The 25,755-nt window shown below is 33.9% G+C and overlaps 1 protein-coding gene across 12 annotated transcripts in view; it reads left to right on the top strand.

The window, feature by feature from the left end:
- The window catches only part of Relch (RAB11 binding and LisH domain, coiled-coil and HEAT repeat containing), a 114,691-nt gene that overhangs the window by 61,803 nt on the left and 27,133 nt on the right, over nucleotides 1-25,755 (top strand). For 5 of the 12 annotated variants that reach the window (XM_033757371.1, XM_033757376.1, XM_033757374.1 and 2 more), the window contains 7 exons: nucleotides 3,636-3,776; nucleotides 4,142-4,306; nucleotides 6,296-6,479; nucleotides 18,885-19,041; nucleotides 19,634-19,757; nucleotides 21,892-21,940; nucleotides 23,431-23,510. In XM_033757371.1, coding sequence (XP_033613262.1) covers nucleotides 3,636-3,776; nucleotides 4,142-4,306; nucleotides 6,296-6,479; nucleotides 18,885-19,041; nucleotides 19,634-19,757; nucleotides 21,892-21,940; nucleotides 23,431-23,510 — 900 coding nt within the window. The remainder of the gene's footprint in view (nucleotides 1-3,635; nucleotides 3,777-4,141; nucleotides 4,307-6,295; nucleotides 6,480-18,884; nucleotides 19,042-19,633; nucleotides 19,758-21,891; nucleotides 21,941-23,430; nucleotides 23,511-25,755) is intronic. The other 7 variants (XM_010644870.2, XM_033757375.1, XM_010644873.2 and 4 more) reach the window with 4 other exon arrangements.

The following is a 25,755-nucleotide window of genomic DNA, read 5'->3' as shown; positions in this document are numbered from 1 at the left end:
GAATCAGTGAAATTATTAATTTTACTAAATTTTGGCCCTTGCATCTTTGCTATTTGCAGGAAAAGCACTTACACAGTTGTTATACAGATACTAGCTAAACTAGCCACTTTTTTCATGGAAAATCAATTTTGCTTGACAGAACCACTGACAATCAAGTTGTGATTTTTCGTACAGTGGTTTATGGCAGGCATTCTATTCTTCCTTATTTCCCCTGTCACTTCAAGGAAAACAAAAAAGCAGGGTTTGTTGGCAGTTATAAAATTAGAGCTTTTAAGTGAGTTCTAGTATCTGCTACTGTAAGCTTAAAATCTTCTAAATACATAAAGACTTCTTTATGATGAAATCAGTGGATTTTTAAAATGATATAAAGTATCAGTGTTGAAAAAACATCTCTGACTTTTTTCCCAAATGAAGAATGCAAGATAGAAAAAAACAAACAAACAGAAAACAACACTGATTTTTCCAACCATGGTGGCACACACCTGTAATCTCAGCACTTGGGAGGGCTGAGGCAGAAGGATCACTGTGAGTTTGAGGCTAACTTGGGCTACATAAGAGTTCAAGAGCAGCCTGAACTACTTAGTGAAACTCTCAAAAAAGAAAAAAAAATCTAAGATGTACCAGTGGAATTTAATATATCAAATTTTAAGTGCTTATTAACTGTGAACCATGTTTTTATTTGAAAAAGCTATTAAAATGCTCCTTTTTCATTATACTTTTTCCATGAGGTCAGATTTTCCTTAAATACCTCAAAACTGTATCAATAAATGGAATGCAGAACAATGTCTTTTAAGTTAAACATGGAATAAAGTAGAACAGAATTCTTCTATAAATAGATATTTTTATAAAAATATTACTTATTAAACATTTAATGAGCTTGTTGATATTTTTAAATAATATTCTTTTTGAGATACTAGAAATTGAACTCAGGGCTTTAACATTGAGCTATATCCCCAACCCTTTTTAAGTTTTGAGACAGGGTATTGTTAGTTTAATTGAATAACTATGTATACATATTACCCAAAGTTCTTTAAGATGCTTATTAATTTTTAAATTAATAAGGGATTTGTACCACCAAAAGATTGAGAACCACTGGACTCGTAGGCACTTATTAGAAAGGTGCAAGACTTAGAAGGGAATGAGGTAGCATCAATTACTTTAACTTAAATACTTGACACACTACAACCTGACTACCAAACCTATCCCACAGCCTGTTTTTGTAAAGAAAGTTTTATTGGGATACAGCTACACCCATTTCCTCATGTATATGTCTGTGGCTGGTTTTGTTTGTTTGTTTGTTTGTTTGTTTTTCCTTACAGTGCTGTGGCTTGAACTCATATCCTTTGCAAGAGCTACATCCGCAGCTCTTTTCATTTTTTGAGACAGGGTCTTGCTAAATTGCCTAGACTAGACTTGTGATCCTCCTTAATCAAATTAGGCTACAAGAATGGAATTATACAATATTACCAAAGTTGTTTAGTTGCATTTACTCTTAATCTCATATTCTTTAGTGAAGAATGAGAAGCCAACAGTAAAATGATTGTCTTTTCAGAAAGCAATGTATATGATGAATGTTCTTTTATTCAGAGAGCTGAAAAGAAAGAATAGTCCATAGTCTTACTCCAAGCAGGAATATATTTACCTAGTTAAAAATAAATATTCATACAGTGCAGAGAAGTAAACAAAAACTAAAAGCTTCCCTATCCTGACCCTAACCATTCTTTCCAAGGGTATACATTATTAATTTTTTAATTTATACTTGTAGGAAATAAACATTAATGCATATACCAGCTTATATTTTTATATCTTTTCTAAAATTGTACCTCAAATTAATTAAATATAATTTCTATATTCTACTACAGTGCCTGAATATAAATAACACTGACAGATTCTTGTGTGCCTATCTGTACTTTTTTTTTTTTTTGGTACTGGATATCAAACTCAGGACCTTGCCCTTGGGGGGCAGGTGGCAGAATTGCACTTGGGGCAGGTGGCAGAACCACTGAGCTAAATGCCTGGCTACCCATCTGTACATTTTTAATGTTTCTCATATTGTTAGTATCTCTACATTTTGCTTCTTGCAACATTTGCATATTTTTATTTTATTTATTTATTTTTTTTAATTTCTTTGGTACCAGGGATCAAACTCGGGACCCTGTGCTCAGTGGCAGAACCACTGAGCCAAATCCCTGGCTGCGTCTTTTTATTTTAACAGTGTTAAATTGTCTCCTGACCAAGATAGCATGGATTTATAGTTCTGATAACAGTAGATTGGAGTTCTTAGTTTCTCATACTTTCATCAGGAACTGGCATGATAAAAATATATAAATAAATTTTATTTTTTATCCGCCAGAAGAAAACTGATATCTTGCTCTTGTGATAAGTCATAAATAGATGTGAATATGAGCTCCTATTATTGTTCCAAGATTGAGATGAGCGTTGTTTGCTCTCAATAAGTCAGTTTTTCTCATCTGCTACTAAAACACAAATAGTAATTATAATGTTTCTTCAGAGGATCTAGTAATTGATAGTAGCAAAATCTCTAAACTTCACTAATTTCTCTGTGTGCTCATGGCTGAACTAGAGTAACACCTGCTGAGGAGACTCTTTACAGAGCATAGGAATGACAATTTCAGCCCACATCAATGTGAAGTAAACATCCACCTGAAGCTTACTCACTATTACTATTTTACTACATTTATTGAGACATCATGAGATTAATACAAGTAACTTTTGGACTCTACAATTACAAGAAATGCTCAAAGTGGTGGCCATTAATGTCCAGACATTTATTATGGAGAACTGCTTCTTGGGTAACCTTGGTCATTGAGATTGCTGTAAATGCATTTCCTCTCTCTCTCTCTCTCTCTCTCTCTCTCTCTCTCTCTCTCTCTGTCTCTCTCTCTCCCTCCCTCCTCTTTCTCTCTCTCTCTTTTCCTTTCTTTCTTTGTCTTTCCTTCCTTCCCTTCCATGCTTCCTTTTCTTTCTCTTTCTTTTTCCTTCCCACCCCTCCCCTGTTTCTCCGTCTCCTTGTTGTTGTAGTTTATTTGTTTTCTGAGACAGTGTCTCTCTGTGGTTCAGGCTATCCTTGAAATTACTATGTAGCCCAGGCCAGCCTTGAACTTGGCAGCAATCTATCTTCCTGCCTCAGCCTGCCAAAGGCTGCGATTATAGGCATACATCACCACACCCAAATTGTACATACATTTTTAGTTCTCTAGGCCGGCAGTGTAGAGAGTTTTCTGTGATATACAACATCCTGTATAGTCCTCCATATGAAGGTAACACCATCTGTTGAAAACACATGCTATTTTTTCTTTTCCTGAAGTGTGTATACATTTTTTTGGCTGGTTCTGTATATAAAAACATGTTGAGAAATAATACTTAATTCAAGGTAGATATTATTAACTCTAGAGATAGAGTGTGGTGGGAGAGATTTGGAGAGAACAATATTTTGGATGTATTTAATGTTTTATGATTTGAAAAGTAAAGATTCAAAGCAAATACAGCAAAATGTTACGATCTGTTTAATCTAGATTTTGAACCCATGGGTGTTTGTCATTATTTTTTATACCTTTTTGCATTAGTGTAAATAAATAGTAAATAAATAGTAAATACATCTTGGTTATTTTCAGAAAGAAATCCGTAGTTCCTTGGTTCTCTCCATGTTGCAGCAGATGTTAATGGAAGATAAGGCAGATTTGGTAAGAGAAGCTGTCATCAAAAGCCTTGGAATCATTATGGGATACATTGACGATCCAGACAAGTATCAACAGGTGTGTTTTTTCAGAATGAATCTCTCTTACCCCATTATAAAATTTCTGATAACATTCTAAAACTTTGATTGAGGTACTTCAAAATTTATAGTAGGAATGGCAGCTGTGGCAGCTTTAGTCAGTTGGAGGTAACCACCTAGTTTCAATCTTGCAACTCAAAGGAAAAACTATTGTGATTTCTTTATAATCTCTTCCACAGCTTGTGTCAAAACCACCATAATTTATGCTGTTTTTCAACCCTTCTTTTTGGTTTTCTCATCAATGGATACGTGACATTTAAAAAAATGAGAAGAGTAGTATTATGAGTGTCTTACTAAGTGTTTTAAAAAGTTTTATTTTTCTAAAACTCCACTGCTCTTTGGCAGGGTTTTGAATTGTTGCAGTCAGCCTTGGGTGATAATTCAGAAAGAGTAGTTAGTGCCACACATCAAGTATTTTTACCAGCTTATGCTGCTTGGACCACAGAACTTGGAAATTTACAGTCTCATCTTATACCTACACTACTGAACAAGATTGAGAAGCTTCTCAGGGTAAGTCCTTCCTTTATTTATATAGTTTATAGAAATTACAAGGCCTATTCTAAACCATCTTAGAGGAATATTGGGGAACAGAAACAGAAAATAACACTTAGCTGAATACCTGATACCAATAATGAGCAAGATTCTCTTTGCCTTGAGCCAAGAGAGATTTGAGGAAGTTTTGCCAAAGGTGGAAGAAAATGGGTATGGTCTGCATCTATCAGAGGGCTTACCTGTTTTTTATATAAAATGGTTCTAGAAACAGAGAACTAAAATCTGAGTTTGTATAGCTTTCCTATTTATATGATATTAAAATTGCTTCTACTGTGCCTATTTCAATGCAAGTTATTGCCTTTTTTTTAACCTAATAATTTTATTTATTAAGTTATTAGGTCCAAATGTATCTCAGCATGTGTTTATGATTTCACAACTTTTTATTCTCCCCAAGTAAAAAAATTGAAGAAAAGTAGAAAGTTCTTGATCTAATTTTTGTTCCAAAAATTTCTTTTACTCAAGTAGGTACAGTAGTTAACTATCACAAGGGGATACAAGAGAAACTTAACATTTCATGAATGCCTATTTTTGCTATTTAGGTAGATACATTAAATATTAAAATTCTATTTTTCCCATAACCCTTTGAGTTCTATTCTGTGTTTTGTTTTGTTTTTCAGCTTTAATTGAGTTTATTGGTACATTTTAGGGATACAGTACAGTTACATTCATTGTTGGGATCTTGTACGTCTACATGACAAGTCTTGATTCTATTCTGTGTTTTTTAATGGAAAGTGAGACATAATATATAAGTAACTTACCAGGGACCCATTGCTATAATATGACATAACCAGGATCTGATACCAGTCTCTTGACTCCATACTCTTACCTTTTCTGCCACAAATTGTTAAGGGACCTATAAGGCTCTTACAGTAAAGCATTATAATTACTCAGTACATGGTCTGTTATGTGTTCATATGTATATGTATTTATTTAATTTTTTAAAAAGGGCTATTCTTTGTCTAAACTTTTACTTTTTCTTTTTAAACCACAAATAAACTATTGACTAAGGTACACTGTTCTCTGAAACCTAGGGAATTTTTTATAAGTGTTTATATTCTACCTATTTACCCACACCTTGTTTTTCTTCTCCCTTAGTATAACTTTTTTTTTTTTTTTTTTTTTTTTTGTACCAGGGATCAAACTCAGGACTTTGCGCTTGTGAGGCAAGCACAGTGCCACTGAGCTAAATCCCCAGCGCTCTCCCATATTATAACTTGACTAATTTCACATTGCAATTAAAAAATAGTACAATATTTGATAGAGAAGAAATTCTTATATGAACAAATTAAGAACTTGGTGAATAATTCATATCTTTGATATTTTGACACAGTTGCTATTTCAAATACACTGATGATATCTCAAGTAAATTTGAACAGAAATAAATGCTTTAATCTCTAATGATCTTTACACTTTAATATTAAGTTTCTAAATACTACAATGATCATTTAACTCATCTTTTTATTTCCTTTTGAAATTTCTTCTCCTACTTTTTTCTGTGCCCAGAATTATTTTAAAACACTTTCAGTACTTCAAAAACTAATATTACCAAATATTTAAAAGGATACAGGAAATACTAGAAGGGAAGTTGCAAGTGCAGTTGAACATTTAAAATGAGTTCTGTGGCTCACTTTAATTTCTTTAACTTGACTTATAAAATTTTAAAAGATAAGACCCACCCTACAGAAAAAGAGAACCTATAAAAAAGAGTTCTCAATGTTGGTGGTGACTCATGTTTACCCTGAAATTTTCCAAATAAAAGATTGTTAGTTCTACAATGCCTTATTGCTTCTGCACATTTTGAAAGGACATCTCCATTGAGTGTTATTGTTTTGAGTACAACATACAGATCCTTAAATGTTTTATTTGCCACAAAGGGAAATAATGTGAATCCAATTAGCAATGTAATTTCTACAGACTAAAATTCGTTTCCACCTCCTTATGTTTCAGGAAGGAGAACACGGTCTGGATGAACATAAGCTCCACATGTATCTTTCTGCCTTGCAGTCCTTGATTCCATCTCTTTTCGCATTAGTACTACAGAATGCACCTTTCTCCAGCAAAGCCAAACTTCATGGTGAAGTGCCACAGATAGAAGGTATTCAACTCAATCCTGGAAGGAAAATTATTAGCAGTTTAGTTTCTCAAAGAATTTTTTTAATTGAAATACTAAATCAAATCACTTTATGATAGCATAGCCCCTATATTACATATACTATACATATATGTAGAATCTTGTGTTTGTAGTTTATATACTATCTAAGGTAAAACGTAGGGCTTCATCTTTTATGGATAAGCCTCATGATATTATTTTATATTACACTTTCTATTCTTATCTGTAGTTTTTTATAGCCTTTGTCAAGAAGCTGAAATACATATTTCCTTCCATGAATAGATCTGAATCAGTGACAAAATATTGATACTAGTGTCAGTATATGAGGCATTTCTATTTCCTTTATAATTTCTTCCCCAGCTGTTTCATCTTATTTTCAATAAGGGAAAGAAAATACAGGGAGATATAATTACTTCCTTCCACCCCTGCTATGTCCGTGAGAGAAGGAAAATGAGCATATTGGCAAAATTTGCTTTATTTTCCATAAATGAACTGACTTTTAGAATTACATGAAATTGGTGGCAGACACTGTTTTCTTATCTTACTCTCCAGGTAGCCAGTAAATGACCTCTGATATGTGGCAGGTGGTTAACGACCTGACTACTCCTAAACCTCAGGATAAATGGCTATAGATAAGCTATTGTTGTAGTTTTTCAGATTTGTGAACTTTCTTTTGTCTCTTACTGGCTTCTGATAAACAGTAACATCGCAAACATCAGCAGATTATGCTTTTAGAATTTAAATCTACCTGTAATCTATGGGATATCAAACTGTGTTCAAGGATGTATGGAGCCACACCATAAAAGTAGTATATGGTTTTTGAATGTCCCTTTTATCACACTTCATAGAGTAAAGTCTTTAAAGATAAGACTTTATAAGGCTTTCACACCTGATCATTTTGAATTTTACCATTTTAGTCATTAAAGAATCTTATCTGCCTAGAGATTTTCCTATCTTTCTAATTCCTTTCTAATTGGCTGTATCTGAGAACTCTGAGATAAAGGTTTTGATAGAGTAGGTTCCTTCTGAAAAATGTGAAGAAAAAGCTGTTAGATGCCTCTCCCCTAGCTTCCAGCAGTTTGCTGTCATCTTTGACGTCCCTTGGCTTATAGAAATATCACCTCCATCACTTGTCTTTTTCTTCACATGGCCCCACTCTCTGTGCACTTCTTTCTGTGTCCAGATTTACCCCTTTTATACAAACATCGATGATATTGGATCTACCCTCCTCCGTCCATTATGACTTCATTTTATCCAAACACATAAGTAGCAATCCTATAGTCAATTCAACCTAGAGAACTCAGTTCAACCTATAATATTTGTTATCTTTTCTTAATATATCTAACAAGGAAGCCTTGAATATCAGTATCAATGCTTGAAATCAAGCATTTACTAGAGATTAAATATAATGATTTTAAAACAACTTCTTTATTCTCAGTATATTCTTTTTAATATTTATGTGACCTCCTTTTGTGATTTTATTATTAAAAAAGTAATCTTGTTTTCAGATCTCATTGGCTTTGTTATAAGTAATGATATGTTTATAATATCCTTACTTTAGGTGTATATCTATAGGCATGTTTATGTGCCTATACATACATGCAAATAATTTGGAATATAGTTTATTATAAATGAAGATTTGTGTTTTCACAAATGTTGCTATCTCACATGAATATATTTGTGACCAATTTATTTCATAACATTAGCCAATATTTGTGTTAGGCACCATTTTAGAAATTTGGAATACACGCCTGAATAAAACAGATAGCATTCTTTGCATTATAGGGCTTACATTCTTTTAGGGGGAAAACACATCAAAGATTCACAGCAGCTGTTATTGGCAGGATGATTGTGGCTATTTCCCTGACAATAAAATGCTGGCATTTTGCCAGCCTATTATATGCTTTCTGGGAATCTTCATATTGTTTGTTAGATACTCAATTTTTTTTCTTTCTATTAAAATGACATTTAAATAGAACAATATTTTCAGCTTCTGAACCATTTTCGTGTGTATAATAACTGAGTTACACATGTGATTGCTTATTTCTAATTCTTGTTTCGCTTAGCTTAATTCTTGTTGACTTAGTTTAAAGCCTTTGGACTCCACTCTTTTTGCAAAAAATTTTACTTTTAATTATTCCATATTTTCCAATAATTAATCAGTGTTTCATCGTAGCCACAATCTGTAACTAGTATAGTAGTAGAACTGTGCTGGAAATTATCTCAGATATTATTTGATATGATATAGACATATTAAACACAAATATCTTTCATCATCCAAATCTGTTGATTTCTCAGTGAAGATAATAAAATGCAGGCAGAAACTTCTGATGGTGAGAGATACCATGTTATCCAAATTTCTTTCTTTTGTATATTGTAATATCATATAGTAGTGTTCAGATAGTAAGGATGACCATTATCTGTACTATATTTTGGGAATTTTGTGGGGTTTCATCTTTTTATTTTAATGTAATACAAGTAGATGTTAATAAAAATATAAAAGCTATTCTATGAAAAAAATTTTCATAACTAAACAGAGTAACAATGGCAAATACACTGTATTGTGATCTTTTTTTTTTTTTTACATTTTAGGGATACAGTACAGTTACATTCATTGTTGGGATCTTGTACCTCTACATGACAAGTCTTGATTCTCATTTTTTCCCCTTAGTCCTGCCCTCCCTTCACCCCCTCCTCCCCTCCCCATCTACAAACACTTTATTTTCATCTTTTCATTATCTCATGTATCGTGATCTTAAAAGAATTTATTTTCATTTGCTAGTCTCTCATTTCCTAATAGTAATCTCTCATTTCCTAACAATAATAATAATAATAATAATATACCGTTTTGCAAAAAACATTTTAATTATTAACAGTATCTCACACTCTGTAATTTTGAACAGTTTATTCCCATTTTACAATATCTGTTATACTTTTCAGTCATTTACACTGTCACTTTCTCACACCAGAGACAATGTGATATTTACATGTGTGTGTTTGATTTATTTCACTTAAGAGTATGGTTTCAAGGTGCATCCATTTACCTGAAAATGTCTCAAGTTCATCCTTCTTTATGGCAGAGTATTACTCTTTTTTTTTTTTTTTTTTTAGTTTATTGGTACATTTTAGGTATACAGTACAGTTACATTCATTATTGGGATCTTATACCTTCACATAACAGGTCTAGGTTCTCATTTTTTCCCCTTGTACCTACCCTCCCTCCCTTCACCCCCTCCTCGCCACCCCATTTACAAACACTTTATTTCCATTTTTTCATTTTCTCATATTTTTTTCTTTTCCTTTATTGCCTTTCCCCTACCCTTCCCACTTTCTCAACACCTTTAGCCCTTTTCTTCCTATTTCACATTGTCAGTTATATCATTAGGATCTTATGTACTATTGTAGTTTTTCACACCAGAGAAACTATTCGGTATTTATACACGTGTGACTTACTTATTTCACTTAGGAGTATAACCGCAATATGTATTCATTTCCTATGAATGAATCTAATTTCTCATTCTTTATGGCTAAGTAGTATTCCACTTTATAGAAAAGCCACATCTTCTTTCTCCAGTTTCCAACGGATGGGCAAATGGGCTGTTTCCAAGTTTTAGCTATTACAAACTGTGCCGCTATAAACATAGGTGCGCATATATCACTGTGATTTGATTATTTTAATTCTTTTGGAAAGTTACCCAGCAGAGGGACGGCTAGGTCATATGTAACCTCTAGTCCCAGCTCTTTGAGGTATCTCCATATTGATTTCCATAGTGGTTGCACCAGTCTGCACTCCCACCAACCATGGAGAAGGGTTCCTTTCTCCCCACAACCCCACCAACATTTGTTATTGTTTGATTTCTTGATAGCAGCCATCTTTGTGGGGTGAGGTGGAATGTCAGTGTTGTTTTCATCTGCATCTCTCGAATGACCAGTGATGTGGAACATTTTTTCATATTTTACTTGCTGCTTTTACTTCTTTGTCTGAGAAATGTCTGTTCACTTCAGATGCCCATTTTTGAATCGAGTCTTTATAGTTGGGGGGATGATTGTTTTGAATTCTTTATGTATTCTAGATAATAGTCCGTTGAGGAGCAACTGGTAAAAATTTTTCCCACATTGTAGGTTGTCTCTTAGTTCTGTTGATGGTTGCTTTTGCAGTGCAGAAGCTTTTCAATAAGATGAGATCCCAATTGTTGATTCTTTCTGCTGGTTCCCATGCTACTGAGGATTTGTTCATAAAGTCTTTTCTTATGCGAATGTCTTCAAGTGTTCTGCCTAACTTATTTTCCAGCAAGTTTAGTTTCATTTTTAATATTTAGATCTTTAATCCGCTTGGATTTTAATTTAGTGCATGGTGAAAGATAAGGGTCTAGTTTTTATCTTTGGCGGTTGAAATCCAGTTTTTCCAACACCATTTATTAAAGAGGCTATCTTTCCTCCAGTGGGGATGGTCAGCTCCTTTGTCAAAGATGAGGTAACTGAGTACATCTGGAGTTGTTTTTGTGTCTTCCAATCTGTTACACTCATCCTCATGTCTGTTTCTTTGCCAGTACCATGCTGTTTTTATCACAGTGGTTTTATAATATAGTTTCAAATTGGGAATTGTTATACCTGCTGCAATGTGTCTGTTGCCTATGATGTCTTTTGCTATTCTGGATCTCTTATAGTTCCAAATGAATTTTTGGATTCTTTTTCCTAGTTCTGTGAAATATAGTGTTGGAATTTCAATTGGCATTGCATTGAATCTGGATAGCACTTTTGGGAGTATGGCCATTTTCACTGTGTTGATTCTTCCTATCCAGGAGCAGGGGATATCTTTCCATTTTCTTATATCCTCTTTGATATCTTTTATGAGAGTGCTGTAGTTTTTAGTGTAGAGGTCTTTTGCTTCTTTCATTAGATTGATTCCAAGATACTTCATTTTTTTGTTTGCTATTGTGACAGGAATTTTTTCCCTAATTCCCTCTCAGTGAGTCTGTTATTTGTGTACAAGAAGGCTATTGATTTTTGGATTTTGACGTTGTGTCCAGCTACTCTGCTAAAAGTGTCAATTAAGTCTAGAAGTCTTTCGGTGGAGTTTTTTGTGGTCTTCATTGAGTATCAAATTGTCAGCAAATAATGACAGTTAAACTTCTTCCTTTCCTGTCTTTATTGCTTTAATTTCTTTCTCTTGCCTAATTGCTGTGGCTAATGTTTCCAGAACTATATGGAAGATGAGTAGTGATAGTGGGCATCCTTGTCTTGTTCCTGATTTTAACATAAAGGTTTTCACTCTTTTGCCATTTAATATGCTGGTGGCTGTTGGTTTTTCATAGATAGCCTTTATTAAGTTGAGGTATAGACCATCTATTCCAATTTTTTGCAGGGTTTTTATCATGAATGGGTGTTGAATTTTGTCAAATGCTTTTTCTGCATCTATCAAGAGGATTATATGGTTGTTGTCCTTGTCTCTGTTAATATCATGTATTACATTTATTGACTTACGTATGTTGAACCATTCTTGCATTCCTGGAATAAATCCAACTTGGTCAGGATGTATGATCTTCTTGATGGTCCTCTGTATTCTGTTTGCTAGTATCTTATTGAGGATTTTTACATCTATATTCATTAAGGAGATTGGCCTGTAGTTCTCTTTTGTAGTTGCGTCTTTCCCTGGTTTGGGAATCAAAGTGATACTTGCTTCCAGGAATGAATTTGGAAGTATTGCTTCCCTTTCAATTTCATTGAAGAATCTAATGAGTAATGGCAGTAGTTCTTCTCTAAATGTCTTGTAAAATTCAGCAGTGAATCCATCAGGACCTGGGCTTTTCTTTGTTGGTAAGTTTTTAATTATATTTTCAATTTCACTGATTGTAATTGGGGTGTTAAAAATGTTTTTATCTTCTTCGTTCTACTTTGGTAATTCATAAGTATCTAGAAATCTGTCCATTTCTTCTGTGTTTTCCATTTTATTAGAGTACAGGTTCTCAAAGCATAGGTATTGACTGTCCTCTGGACTTCTGTTGGATCTTTTGTGAATTCACCTTTTTCATTCCTATTTGCATGTATCTGAGCCTTGTCTTTCCTTTTTTTGATAAAGTTAGCTAAGGGTTTATCTATTTTATTCTTTCAGAAAACCAACTCTTTGTTTCATTTATTTTTTGTATCATTTTCCTAGTTTCCATTGCATTGATTTCTGCTCTAATCTTTATAATTTCCTCTCTTGTTCGAGCTTTGGGTTTTTCTTCCTCTTCTTTTTCTAGGAGTCTAAGATTCATCATTAGGTTGTTTGTTTGAGCTTGCTCTTTTTTCCTAGTTTGGGCATTCAGTGCTACAAATTTTCCACATAGAAGTGCATTCATTGTGTCCCATAGATTCCTGTATGTTGTATTGACATTTTCATTTATTTGTAAAAACTGTCGGATTTCTTCTTTAATATCCTCTGTGATCCATTGATTGATCAGGAGAGTGTTGTTCAATTTCCATGTTTGTGAATTTCCTATGGTTTGTTATGCTGTTGATCTCCAGCTTAATTGAACTATGATCTGATAATATACAGGGAATAACTTTGATTCTTTTGCATTTATTCAGACCTATTGTGTGAGCTAGTATGTGATCTATTTTGGAGAATGACCCGTGTTCAGCCAAAAAGAATGTATATTCTGATTTTGTGGGGTGGACACTCTATAGACATCTAATAAGTCCATGCATTGAAAAGCTTGGTTCAGTTCTAGTATTTCGTTGTTGATTTTTGCCTAGATGATCTGCCTATTTGTGATAGTGGGGTATTTAGATCCCCCCTACAATTGTATTAGTGCTTATTTGGTTTTTCATGTTACTTAATATTTATTTTATATAGTTGGGGGCATTAATATTTGGTGCATATATATTTATGATTGTCATCTCTTGAATTGTTCCCTTTTCAAGGATGTAGTGGCCTTCTTTGTCTCTCAATCAGTTTTGGTTTGAAATTTACTTCGTCTGCAAATAAGATTGCTCCCCCTGCTTTTTTCTGGGCTCCTGTGTAGAATTGTTTTCCATCCTTTCACTTTCAGTCTATGGGCTTCTTTTTGCGCTAGGTGTGTTTCTTGTATACAACTACTGTTGGATTTTGCTTCTTAATCCATTCTGCCAGTCTATTTCTCTTGATTGGTGAATTGAGGCCATTGACATTGATGGTTATAACTGATATGTACTGACTTATTGTTGTCATCTTATTATCCTTTTGTTGACTCTTTTTACTTATTGCCCCTCTCCTTTTATTATCTTGCCCTGCCTATTTGATTTGCTCTTTTGGGCCTCATGCTGTTGTGACCTTCATTGTCTTTTTCTAGGATATTGTTTAGACTTGTTTGTAGTATTGGTTTGGTATTCATGAAGTTTCTCAGGTGTTCTTTGTCATGGAAGTATCTTATTTTCCCATCCATTTTGAAAGAGAGTTCTACAGGATACATCAGTCTAGGTTGGAGGTTGTTTTCTTTTTTTTTCTTCTTTTTTTTTTTTGCGGTGGGGGACAGGGTCTCACTATGTAGTTGAGACTGACCTGGAACTGCCTATGCAGCCATGGCTGATCTGGAACTCATATATCCTCCTGCCTCAGCCTCCCAGGCGCTGGGATTACAGGCATGTGCCACCACACCCAGGGAAGTTGTTTTCATTTAGGATTTGAAATACCTCACTCCAGGCTCTTCTTGACCTGAGGGTTTGTGTTGAAAAGTCTGCTGTGATTCTGATGGGCTTTCCTTTGCGTGTGATTTGTTTCTTTTCTCTTACTGCTTGTAGTATTTTGTTCTTCTGTTGGGTTTCTGGTATCTTGATTATTATATGTCTAGGTGTAGATGTTTTTTTTTTTTATCGTGGCTAGTTGGGAGTCCTATATGCCTCACTTATCTGTATGTCAAATTCTTCCCCTCTGTTTGGGATGTTTTTTGTCATTAATTCTGTCAACAGCTTTTTTAAGTCATTTGCATTTTCTCCTGCTATTTCATGGATTCCTGTCAGTCTTATGTTATTCTTCTTTGCATCATCTAGGAGTTGTTGGATGGATTTTTTACGATCCCTTACTGTTTTTAAGAGACCTCTCTTTTCAGGGTCACTGACTATAATCCTGTCTTCTATGTCTGAGATTCTATCTTCACATTCTTTTATTGTGTTGTTAACACCTTCAATAGAGTTTTTATTCTCCTGGATATCTGTTTGAACCTGTTTTATGGATTCCATTTCTTTCCTATGTTGGGCATTCATTGTTTCCATTTCTTTCTTATGCTGGGCCTTCACAGCTTCTATCATGGTCCTGAGCTCATCTATTTTTTTCTCAGTTTCTGTTCTAGAGTCTCGAATCATGACTTTCATTTTGCTCACCATCTCTATGGTTATCTGGGAAATTATTTCTGTTTTGAATTTTTCTAGAGCCTGATTGATTTGTTACTTCTTGTGCTATGAGTTCAGAGTGTCCTGGTGGTTCACTGTCAGACTTTTCATCCTCCTTTGCCGTGCTGTTTGCCATTGGTGAACTGGAAATCTGTCTTTGTGTCTTGCTTAAGTGTTTTCTCATTTTTATTTTTGTTGTTTGGTTGTCCTTGATTTAATTTCTAAGTTATTAAATCTTCCTGATATAGTTGCGCTTTAGCTTTTGAGTCTATAATGACTCATAGACATTCTCGTTTTCATAATATGAGGGAAAATAACTTGCGAAATCAATCACAATCCTTTATCCCAATTGATACAATCAGCAACACAATAAGATCAAGCATAATTTACAGATTGATCATTCATGGTAGCCATTAATCTACCACCTTTAAACCATGTGAATTAAATTAAAATCAAGAAGCAGCCCAAAATATGTTTGCAGTGAATAAACTCTTCAATATAGCATCATTACCATACAGGATGGGGGCTTAGACAGAGTTAGGATGAGAGTAGATAAGTAAAAGAATTGGAGAAGGTTTGAAGTGAAGCCTGAGGACATAGAATGACCATACAATCTATAGGAAACTGTTAAATTAAAAAGGGAAAGACAGTGCAAGAATAAGGACAAGAATATATCCCCTTAACAGTAATAGGGGCTCACTTTTCCTTGAAACTATTGACCCTTGAGTGAGGTAAAATGACAGAAGAAAAGGGAAAAAAGAAATGATGATAAAAGAAGGAATCTGAGTTAGGATAGGAGCAGAAACAGAAAGGGAGATGAGGGATAATATTGAGGAGCAAGAGACTGAGTTGGAGAAAGAGTACAGAAAAAGAATTTGCAGAGTGGAATGAGGAAAAGACAGAAAACAAAATGAATTTGAAGGGCCTCTTTCAGACTATATTATATCTCTGCTGTTATAATATACAACATGCGCTGTCATGTGCAGAACTAAGTCCCCTGATCGCATCTAGCCGATGGCATATCCCTGTGACACAGACTGACCTGGAGCCACAAGGCCCAGATTGAGTTCCCCAACCTCCTGCAGGGTTGAACTCCACACAGATCTAGTACAAGTTTCACCCACCTTTTTTTTTTTTTTTTTCTACTGGGGATAGAACTCAGGTCCTTGTGCTTGTGAGGCAGGCAGCAGAACCACTGAGCTAAATTCCTGGCCCTCCCTCACCGTTTCTTTACAGATGTTCAAAGTTGGGAGATCAGAAAAATACCCCTTATGACCACCTGTGCCTCTGCAGAGTGGGTCCAAGGACTGGCACAGTCAGGAGGTCTGAGAGTGGGGGAGGGGGTTCAGGGGCACCCCTGTGGCCACCTTCCTTGAGCTGGAGCAATGGCGGCACTGGCAGGGGAGGGCACAGCTACCCATCCCGTGGATCGGGCCCAAGCAGGCCAGAGGGAGAACAGATCTCAGAGCGGCCTTTCCACATCTCACCTTCCTTGGGAGTACTCAATTACATTTAAAAAACTATATCTTTTTTATCCATTCATCAGTTAATGGGCATTTGAGCTGTTTCCAAAATTTAGCTATTACAAACTGTGCTGCTATAAATGTGGGTATGCATATATTGCTGTGGTATAATGCTTTTCTTTTGGAAAGATACCAAGGAGAATAACTGGGTCAAATGGGACCTCTAATCCTAGTTTTTTAATGAACCTCTACACTGATTTCCACAGCAGTTGCACTAGTCTACACTCCCACCAACAGTGGAGATGGGTTCCTTTCCCACAGCCCTACCAGTATTTGTTGTTGGGCAACAAAGGCAAGCAAGGCAGGAGGCATCACATATTACAGAGCCACTGTGAAAAAAATGGCATGGTATTGGCAAAACAAACAAACAGCAAAGAACAGACCTGAGGATCAGTGGAATAGATTAGAAGATACAGAAAGAATCCCAAACACACTCAGCCACCTTCTTTGACAAAGGAGCCAAACATCTTCACTGGAAGAAAGCTTTTTTAATAAATGGTGCTGGAAAAACTGGCTTTCTACATGCCAAATACTAAAACTAAACTTGTTTCTCCATGCACTAAACTAAAATCAAAATGGATTAAAGATCTAAATATTAAAACAATCACTAAGTCTGCTGGAAGAGAGACTAGGTAGAATGCTTGAGGATATAGGAGTGGGCAAAGACTTTATGAACAATCTCCAGACTGCATAGTAGATACTATAAATAATCAACAACCGAGACCTCATTTTTTTTTTTTTTTTTAAACCAGGGATCAAACTCAGGACCTTTTGCTTGCCAGGCTGGCATGGCACCAAAAGGCTAAATCCCCAGCCCTTGAGAACTCATCTTATTAAAAAGCTTTTGCACAGCAAAATAAATCACCAACAATGTGAAAAGACAACCCACAGAGTGGGGAAAAATTTTAACCAGTGGTTTCTCTTGACAAAGGACTCATATCTAGAGCATATAAAGAACTGAAAAAACCCAGCCCCCCCATTCCAAATTTAAAGACTTATCCAAAAATGGGCATCTAAAATGAATACACACTGCTCAGATAAAGTAAAAATGGTAAATAAATTTTTTAAAAAACTTTCAACATCATTGGTCATTTGAGAGATGCAAATTAAAACATCTCACTCCAGAAAAAAATAGTTATTGTTTATTTTTGTAATACTGAGAATTGAAATCAGATCCTCATGCATACTTAGTAAATATTCTATGTTAGCTAATTTCCCAGACCTTGCCTCCCTTTTTAAAAATATTTTAACTAATTGAGATAAGATTTTGCTAAGTTGCCCAGGCTGGCTTCAGACTTTCAGTCCTCCTATATTGCCTCCCAAGTAGCTGGGGTTACAAGCATTTACCACCCTACTTACTCTATTGTTAAGTGCCTGGTGCATAAGAGGAATACAATACCATGTTACTTTTTCTTAGAGCATTTTAAAAATTAGGTACTATGTCAAATATTCTGAACTGTAATAAATACCTTTAAATATGTTTTGAGAAAATGCTGCATCTTTATCTATTTTTCTAGGATTATGCCTCTCTCAGGAGTTGCCTCCATTAGAAGTTTCTGGCCTACACTTAATGAGCTTTTGGCATGAATTATTCACTTAAAAGTATAATAGAAATAGTCTCTTAATAACTTGGGATTTATTTACTGCTTGTATGATAATAGATTTTATTGATATGTTTAAACTTTTAAATACACTAGGAGGGGTATATGTATATGTGTGTGTGTATATGTGTGTGTCTGTGTGTGTGTATACACATTTTATTTACACGATTTTAAAAGTAATTTTAGTTTTACCTCAAAACTTTTGAAGTATATAATATGGGACCTTGGTTACAATATCTGTAGTACACTGTGCCTTGTCTTAATGGCCACTGGCTTTAACATTTTATATTAATACACTGTGCATCAGACTACCAAAAACTAAATGAAGCACTTAATGTTGGGAATCAAATACTAAAGCATTCTGTTCAACCCATGCTTTAGTGTATTTTATTTCATGATTCTTTGCTATTGAACAATATTTCTTCTGCTCTTGATATTAATACCTTGTTCCCAAAGGAAATATTTTATTATTTCATTGACATAAACACTATGGTGAAATTACAAGGCTGTTGTTGTTGTTGTTGATCCTGGGAATTGAACTCAGGACCTTGCACTTGCAAGACAGGCACAGTGCAATTGAGCTAAATCCCCAGCCCTACAAGTATTTTTTAAACCAAATTTAAATACATGTTTTACCTAACAGTCTTGTCTTTGAGCAAATTTTAATTTAGACAAAATTTTATTCATTCACAAATTTTGATTACAATATTCATTTATTAGCTGTATAGTCTCATAAAATCTTAACTTTTGAGATATATTGGATTTGTTCACATGTGATGAGAACCTATTTCATTTTTTTCTAACAATGGAGTTTAATGTTTCAATTTTATGTTTAAAGATTATAATGAGTTAATTAAATATCAGGGAATGGACTTTATTTTTCTTTTGACAGTATAGCTAAGTTCCCAATCTACCATTTCCCATGTGGTTTATTTTACATCTGTTATTTCTAGTGACTAGGTTCCCTCGGCCTATGTCACCTCTTCAAGATGTGTCCACTATTATTGGAAGCCGTGAGCAATTGGCAGTGCTACTACAACTTTATGATTACCAGCTGGAGCACGAGGGTACAACAGGCTGGGAGAGTTTGCTTTGGGTTGTGAACCAGTTGTAAGTTTCCACCTCCATGTTCATTTGATACACTTGAATTAGTTCAAGGATAATAGTTCATATTTAGCCTTAAAACTGAGGGATAAAATATTATAAATATATTTTTTAATGTTTATATATAACTTGGCATCATCAATAGTAATCTTTGGCAGGAAAGGATTTATACTACTGCATGGATATGTAATTATCTGTGAAGAAGTTGCCTCTGTATTATGTCAAAGAGACCAATCTTCTGCCTTATTTGTCCAGTAGTGGTAGTGGATTTAAATTATTTCCATGCTCTCAGTTTTTGAGGCCATGCCATGTTAGCCAAGATGTTATGTGATGCATCAAATCTATAGCTTTGACTCTTATTAATTGTACTCTACTATTAAGTTTTCATATATTTTTATGGCAAGAATTTAAAGATTATTTTAAGTTTATACAGTAGAATATAATCTTAAATAAGGTCTTTCAGACTGTTGCACACAGATCTTTTGCTTTCAATAGACAGTGTACTAAAGTTTGCTTAATCTGCATTATTCCAGAAATTGGCGAGGAAGCAATAATTTATTTATATCCCCTGCCTACTTTTCTTTCCTTTCTTATTTAGGTTGCCACAACTTATAGAAATAGTTGGCAGAATTAATGTTACTTCAACTGCCTGTGTCCATGAATTCTCCAGATTTTTCTGGCGCCTTTGCCGGACATTTGGCAAAATTTTTACAAACACTAAGGTAAAAACTTGTAGTCTTTATTTTCTTATATGCAAGAGATGTGGCACTGTAATAGGATAATTCTATAAAATGGTAAATAAAATTAGGAACCCTCCCTTTAATTATATTTAATTCAGTGTATTAGAATACTACGATAGTTAAAGAAAATTCTAGTTGATATTCTTTACTTTTTTAAAAAGAAAGTTTTAAATTTTATTGGTATATTTTAGGTATACAATATAATGACATTCATCATTGGAAATTTATACCTTTATATAATAAATATATCTTGATTCTTATTTTTTCCCCATTCCCCTGCCACTCCCTTCAACCCCTCCATCCCTCAATTTTCAGTAGATGATTTAATCTAAGCTTAGTTTGTATTCAAACTTGGATGTTGGATTGACTCACTGCAGATATCCCAGGTGTTTTCAGCATAAGAAGTATCAGCTAGGGAACTCAACTGCAATCATTTGAATATGCTTCTGGCACTCTACCATCTACTGTAGATTCTGGAAGCATCTGTTTGGTCAGCACACTGTGGTAAAAACCTGAGATGGCTATAGAACCACAACAGCTTTCTGAAAGAATATGACCTCTTAACACCACAAACACTTGTGATAAATATATTTTGATCAGGGCCAAGTATTTGGCTCAGTGGTTCTGCCACCTGCCTTGCAAGCACAAGGGCCTGAGTTCAATGCCTGGTACCCCAAAAACAAAACAAACAAACAAAATACATATATTATTATCATTATATAGAATATATATATAAATATATATATTATATATTTTTATCACTACCAAAAGTATAATTCCTCACACTAGCCTATACAGGATGTTTTATAATTTTAGGTATTCAATTGGAATGTTCTGAAATCTTGGTATCCTTTTTAATCATATTAATCCATTCGCCTTTATAGCATATTGGTTCCCTAGTTCTTTAGGCATCCAATAAAAATTTTTTAAAGTATAGTTGCTAAAATAAAATATTCAGATATTTAGAAAGTAAGCATTTAAAGTATCACATTTAACTAAGTACAGCTCTTTACTATTAAATCTATAATTGTGAAACATTTAAAGCAAAAAAAAAATGATAAAAGAACTGAACAAGATTCAGAAACCTTAGATTATAGTCCAGTTATCTGGTGATTAACATTTGTGATATTTAAGAAATAAATTATTTGGATATTGTCTTTTTCATGTGTGGCAATAAAGTTGCTTCCCTATCTTTTAGGTCTTTAAATGTGATTTTTCAGATTAATCATTTCATAGTAGTCTTCCTATTGGTATAATTTGAATGTGTAAATATGAAATGTATCGATATTGGCAAAAAACTTTCAACATGTCCTAAACAAGTAGCAATCACTCTTTTTTTTTTTTTTTTTTTTTGGTACCAGGGATTGAATTTGGGTCCTTGCACTTGCGAGGCAGATGGTGGCACCACTGAGAACGATTACTCTTTTCTCCTAGAAAAGCAAGTTTGAGTCACTTGAACACTTAACACGAAGTGGTTGCCTTTGGTGGCTGAAATTTGTGATAATTCTATTGATAAAAAATTGAAATAAACATTTGTTCTAACTTAAAATAGTAAACTCTTTATATTTTAATTTTAAGAGGTTGATAAAATATTAAGGTGGATGTCACATGATGAATGTTAGCTATGAAGACCCTAAATGAATAGAATTTCTTTTTGACTTTTTGCAGTATAACAAAATGCCCTTTTTTCAATAATTCTAATAAAATAGTACCTACCTGTGCAGGCTTTTTAGCACCAAGCTAATTTTTAGGAGGCAGTAATTTTTTAAGCAGTTAAAAATCATCTCAGGGGCCAGAGATAAAACTCAGTGGTAGAATGCTTGCCTAGCATGCAAATCATCTTTGAAATTATTTTAAGGAAAGAAGCCAAAGGCTATTCAGAAAATATTTGTTGACCAGAATTAATTTGTATCCTTAAAAGTAATGTTTTCAATAACTTGGATCTTCTTTTATTCTAAGCATCTTAATTAAGAATCAATACATTTCTGGCCACTTAAACAATGTAAAAAGTAAAATAAGTAAATAAATATTAGTAGCAATAGTAAACATTTTATTTAATCATTGATTAATCCACTGAACTTGAGACCTTTTTGATTTTTTTCTTTGGGTTGTTTAGGTAAAACCTCAGTTCCAAGAGATTTTAAGACTATCTGAAGAAAACATAGGTGAGTTGTTCACTATTGCTTTTAAAAACAACTGAATCTCTTTATCCAAGAAAAATACTGGCTTCCACATATGTGTATTACATTAAAAAAGTAGCAACTACAATAGAAAAGGAAAATTTATATTATGGAGTTTATAGTTTTACAACTGTGTCTTATCTAATATGCTTCCCATGTGGTGTTAGGAAGGTTAATCCTCTTTTGATTTGATGGTAAATATCTACTGTATCTTCATTGTAACCAAATTGATATAAAGTTCAGCTTCTTTGCGGGGGTACCGGGGATTGAACTTGCATCCTTGCACTTGCAAGGCAGACGGCAAAACCACTGAGTGGCCCAAAACTACACTAATCTTTTTTTTCCTTTTTGGCACCGGGGATCAAACTTGGGACCTTTGTGCTTTCTAGGCAGAGAGCGGAACCATTGAGCTAAATCCCCGGCCCGGGTTCAGCTTCTTAAACTAGGTGTTTATATTTGTAGGTTTGAAGTTGTATATTGAAGGTACTAAAAAATTGCCAAATCAAATTAATAATTTTTAAAAATTACATTAAAGGGCCGGGGATTTAGCTCAGTGGTTCTGCCACCTGCCTCACAAGCACAAGGACCCAAGTTCAATCCCCGGTACAAAAAAAAAAAATTAAAAAGAATGGAAAAGAATGAAAGATAATGTGTATGTTCAAAGTGAAATATATTTAAAGAAACTACAGGGTACTTTGTAGCTACTTGTTATAGCTACTTTGTACAGTTGTAGCCACTGTGTTGATAATTTTCACTGATCTATCAGTCTTCAAAAATCTACTTAAAGCACCATTAGCCCAAGAAACTGTTTACATATGGATATTGTATACCTCAATATCTTTCTAGTTTCTAGGAATAAATTGTGGAAAATGTTAGAAGGAATATATACCATTCTCCACCTTGTTTACCTGGTTGATTTTTTTTAATATGTAGATAATACTTGCCTATATCCTATCTTAATGCTTTAATGTGAGTCATTTAGAAAACTCCATTTTTGGCTTCTTAAGTCTAAAAACCTTAATGAGGACTTTTTTGGACAAATGCTTTCCCCAGAGTTATTTTTAATAGCTTTCTAAAGGGCTGATTTTTAGAATGCTTAATTGTTGATACCATATGTTCGTTATGCTACTTATTAATTATGATGAATTTGTGAAAAATAATTGAAATATTTGGGAAGACCTGGCTATATGTTCATTTAGGAGACTCACAGAAAATTCTAATTTCTGGTTATGGAGATAGTATACCATCTCATTTAGTTATTACATTTTTCCCCATCCAAAATGTTTATTCTGATGGCTTTTTAAGAAGCATTAAGTTATATTTTATGATAGAGTAGATATATGTTATGATCACATTTTCCAGAGTGATGAAAATTTTTGTAACCCTGTGAACAGTTGTAATTTAAATGTAATTTTATCAAGATGTTTTTATACCTAAAACATATTGGACTTTTAAAAATATTTTAATAATTTTAGATTCCTCAGCAGGAAATGGGGTCCTCACTAAAGCTACAGTCCCCATTTATGCAACAGGAGTCCTCACATGTTATATTCAGGTAAGTCAGAACTTCAGTACCTTCTATTTAGAAGGCCTTATAGTATGTCTTCTTGATGTGAAAACATAATTATAAGTGAAAATGTAACCCAGAGGAAAATTAAAATTTGTTTAGTTTATTAAATGAATACTTTATAATGGAGAATAAGTTTGAATTATAAGGCTTTTAGTAAAATATCAGTTGAAAAAATAAATTTAGACATTATGTGTTTTTTAAATATTTTGTTAGTGTTACATAACATTTAGCAACTTTTTTTGTGTTTATACATTTTTCATAAATAAATGACAGCACACATGTCAGGTGAAACAAACTGCAAAATGCTATGGAGAATGCTTTGTCATTATTTTTAGTAAAGTAGTTTATTTTTCTTAATTGTTACTACATAGTTACTGCCCCAAACCATAGTAGCTTGTAATAGTTATAAACTATTATATTTACTCATGATTCTACAATCTGGGCTTTGCCAAGCTGGCTTTTCTTCTGCTGATCTTCCTGGTGGTCACTTGTTTTTGATGCATTAAGCTGTCTTGTTGATGAGATCTTAGCTAGGGTGGGGGACCTCTAGGAGACTCTCTCTCCTCTTCTGGTCTCTAGAGCAGCAGAGCCAGAACTTATCACCTGTTTGCTACAGGCTCCTATAGATGGAAAAGTAGAATCTGCTAGACTAAATCTTAGATCTGGAATAAGTATATCATTACCTCCATGGCAGTCTACTAGTTAAATAAGTCATAAGCCCAACCCAGACTCAGGAGAAGTAAATTAAGCCAAGGTGTATACCAGGAGGTGTGGTTCTTTTGTTGCCACCATTGTAACAGACTGCCATGCTTTATTTACCATTCTTTTGAAAGCATGAGTAATTTTTAAGTGTGAGACATTCCCATTTTACATGGTCTCTTAGTAAACCATTTTTAGAAATCAGAATGTGAAAATGAAGAAACACCTTTTAAACCTTTCGTCTCCCACAATACTTCTTCTACACTTTGAATTCAAAGTACATCAATTCATATTTATTGCACTCTTCTTCCAGAACAGATTTGAATCATCTTAGAGTATTAAAAAGCTGTTTTATAGTATCACATAATAGTTTGCAATAGATGTTCCAGTTCTGCTAAAAAGCTCAGTTCAACATGGGTTTCTAAGATTGTAATATGGATACATACCAAATTATTTAAAGTCATTCAGTGTTAATAGATTGTCTCTATTGTTTTAAAATGATGAAGATCAATGATATTAGGTACTAGTGTAGGGCAAGACATAATAGTATGTGGACCATTCTCTTTAATTGTGAAGCTTTTCCGCATAGGAACAAGTTTCATATCTCTCCTCTTCCCCCCCTTCTCCCCCTTTTAAAGTTCTGTTAGTATTTTTATTTTGACCATAAATACCATTTTAAAACATAATAAAGAATCGGGTACAGGGTTTTGCCTATAGTAAGCCTTCAGAACAGATTTGCACAGTAAATTAACAAGGACGAGTCTTTTGAATCACTATAAAGTCCAAATGCATTATTTATATTTATAAAGAGATAACTGTTCAGCTCATTAAAATATTTAGTAAATTGAGGTAGTGAGAAAACATGCACCAGCAGTTAATATTTTTTCTTACTAAACACTGTTTTTGGTTTTTGGTTTTGTTTTTGTTTTTTTGGTACTAGGGATTGAACTCAGTACCTTGTGCTTGTGAGGCAGGCAGCAGCACCACTGAGCTAGCACCCCAGCTAAACACTGTTTGTGGTAGTAAACACAACTATCGTTAATCAAATACATAAACAATATTATTTGTTTTAAGATTTGAAAAATGAAATTATAGTAAATTTTCAAAAAAATCAATATCTGTGCTCATTTAGAACTATTTTGTCACTTCTTTATAATTTGTTCTCCAAAGTTATTTCTACTATTTATGACATGGTAGATAACTAAAAATGAGTGAAGTCTCTTTTCCAACTTTACTTTGATGCTGATACCTTTTCACTAGATTGACTATCATGTTTTAAAACTGCTATGCCCTTCCTTTTTCATATGAACTTTTTGTGTGTCAGTCCTTCACTTGACCTCTCTCAAAGCTAACTTCTATTAAAAAGAAATGATATATAGTAACCCAGTCCTCCTCATGGATCTTTCAATATATTCAGAAGCTATTTATTGTTGACTTAATGACAACTTGATCTTAACTTCTCAGATATGTATTTCTTGTTAGAATGTCACTTTCTTTTTTCTTACAGATTTTAGATTAATTTAAGTGCAGT

This window comes from Fukomys damarensis, unplaced genomic scaffold (assembly GCF_012274545.1).
Source record: "Fukomys damarensis isolate Sample0158 unplaced genomic scaffold, DMR_v1.0_HiC HiC_scaffold_30, whole genome shotgun sequence".
Taxonomy (NCBI): Eukaryota; Metazoa; Chordata; class Mammalia; order Rodentia; family Bathyergidae; genus Fukomys; species Fukomys damarensis.
Note: the sequence above shows the minus strand (reverse complement) of the source record. Positions and strands in the feature narration are given on the sequence as shown.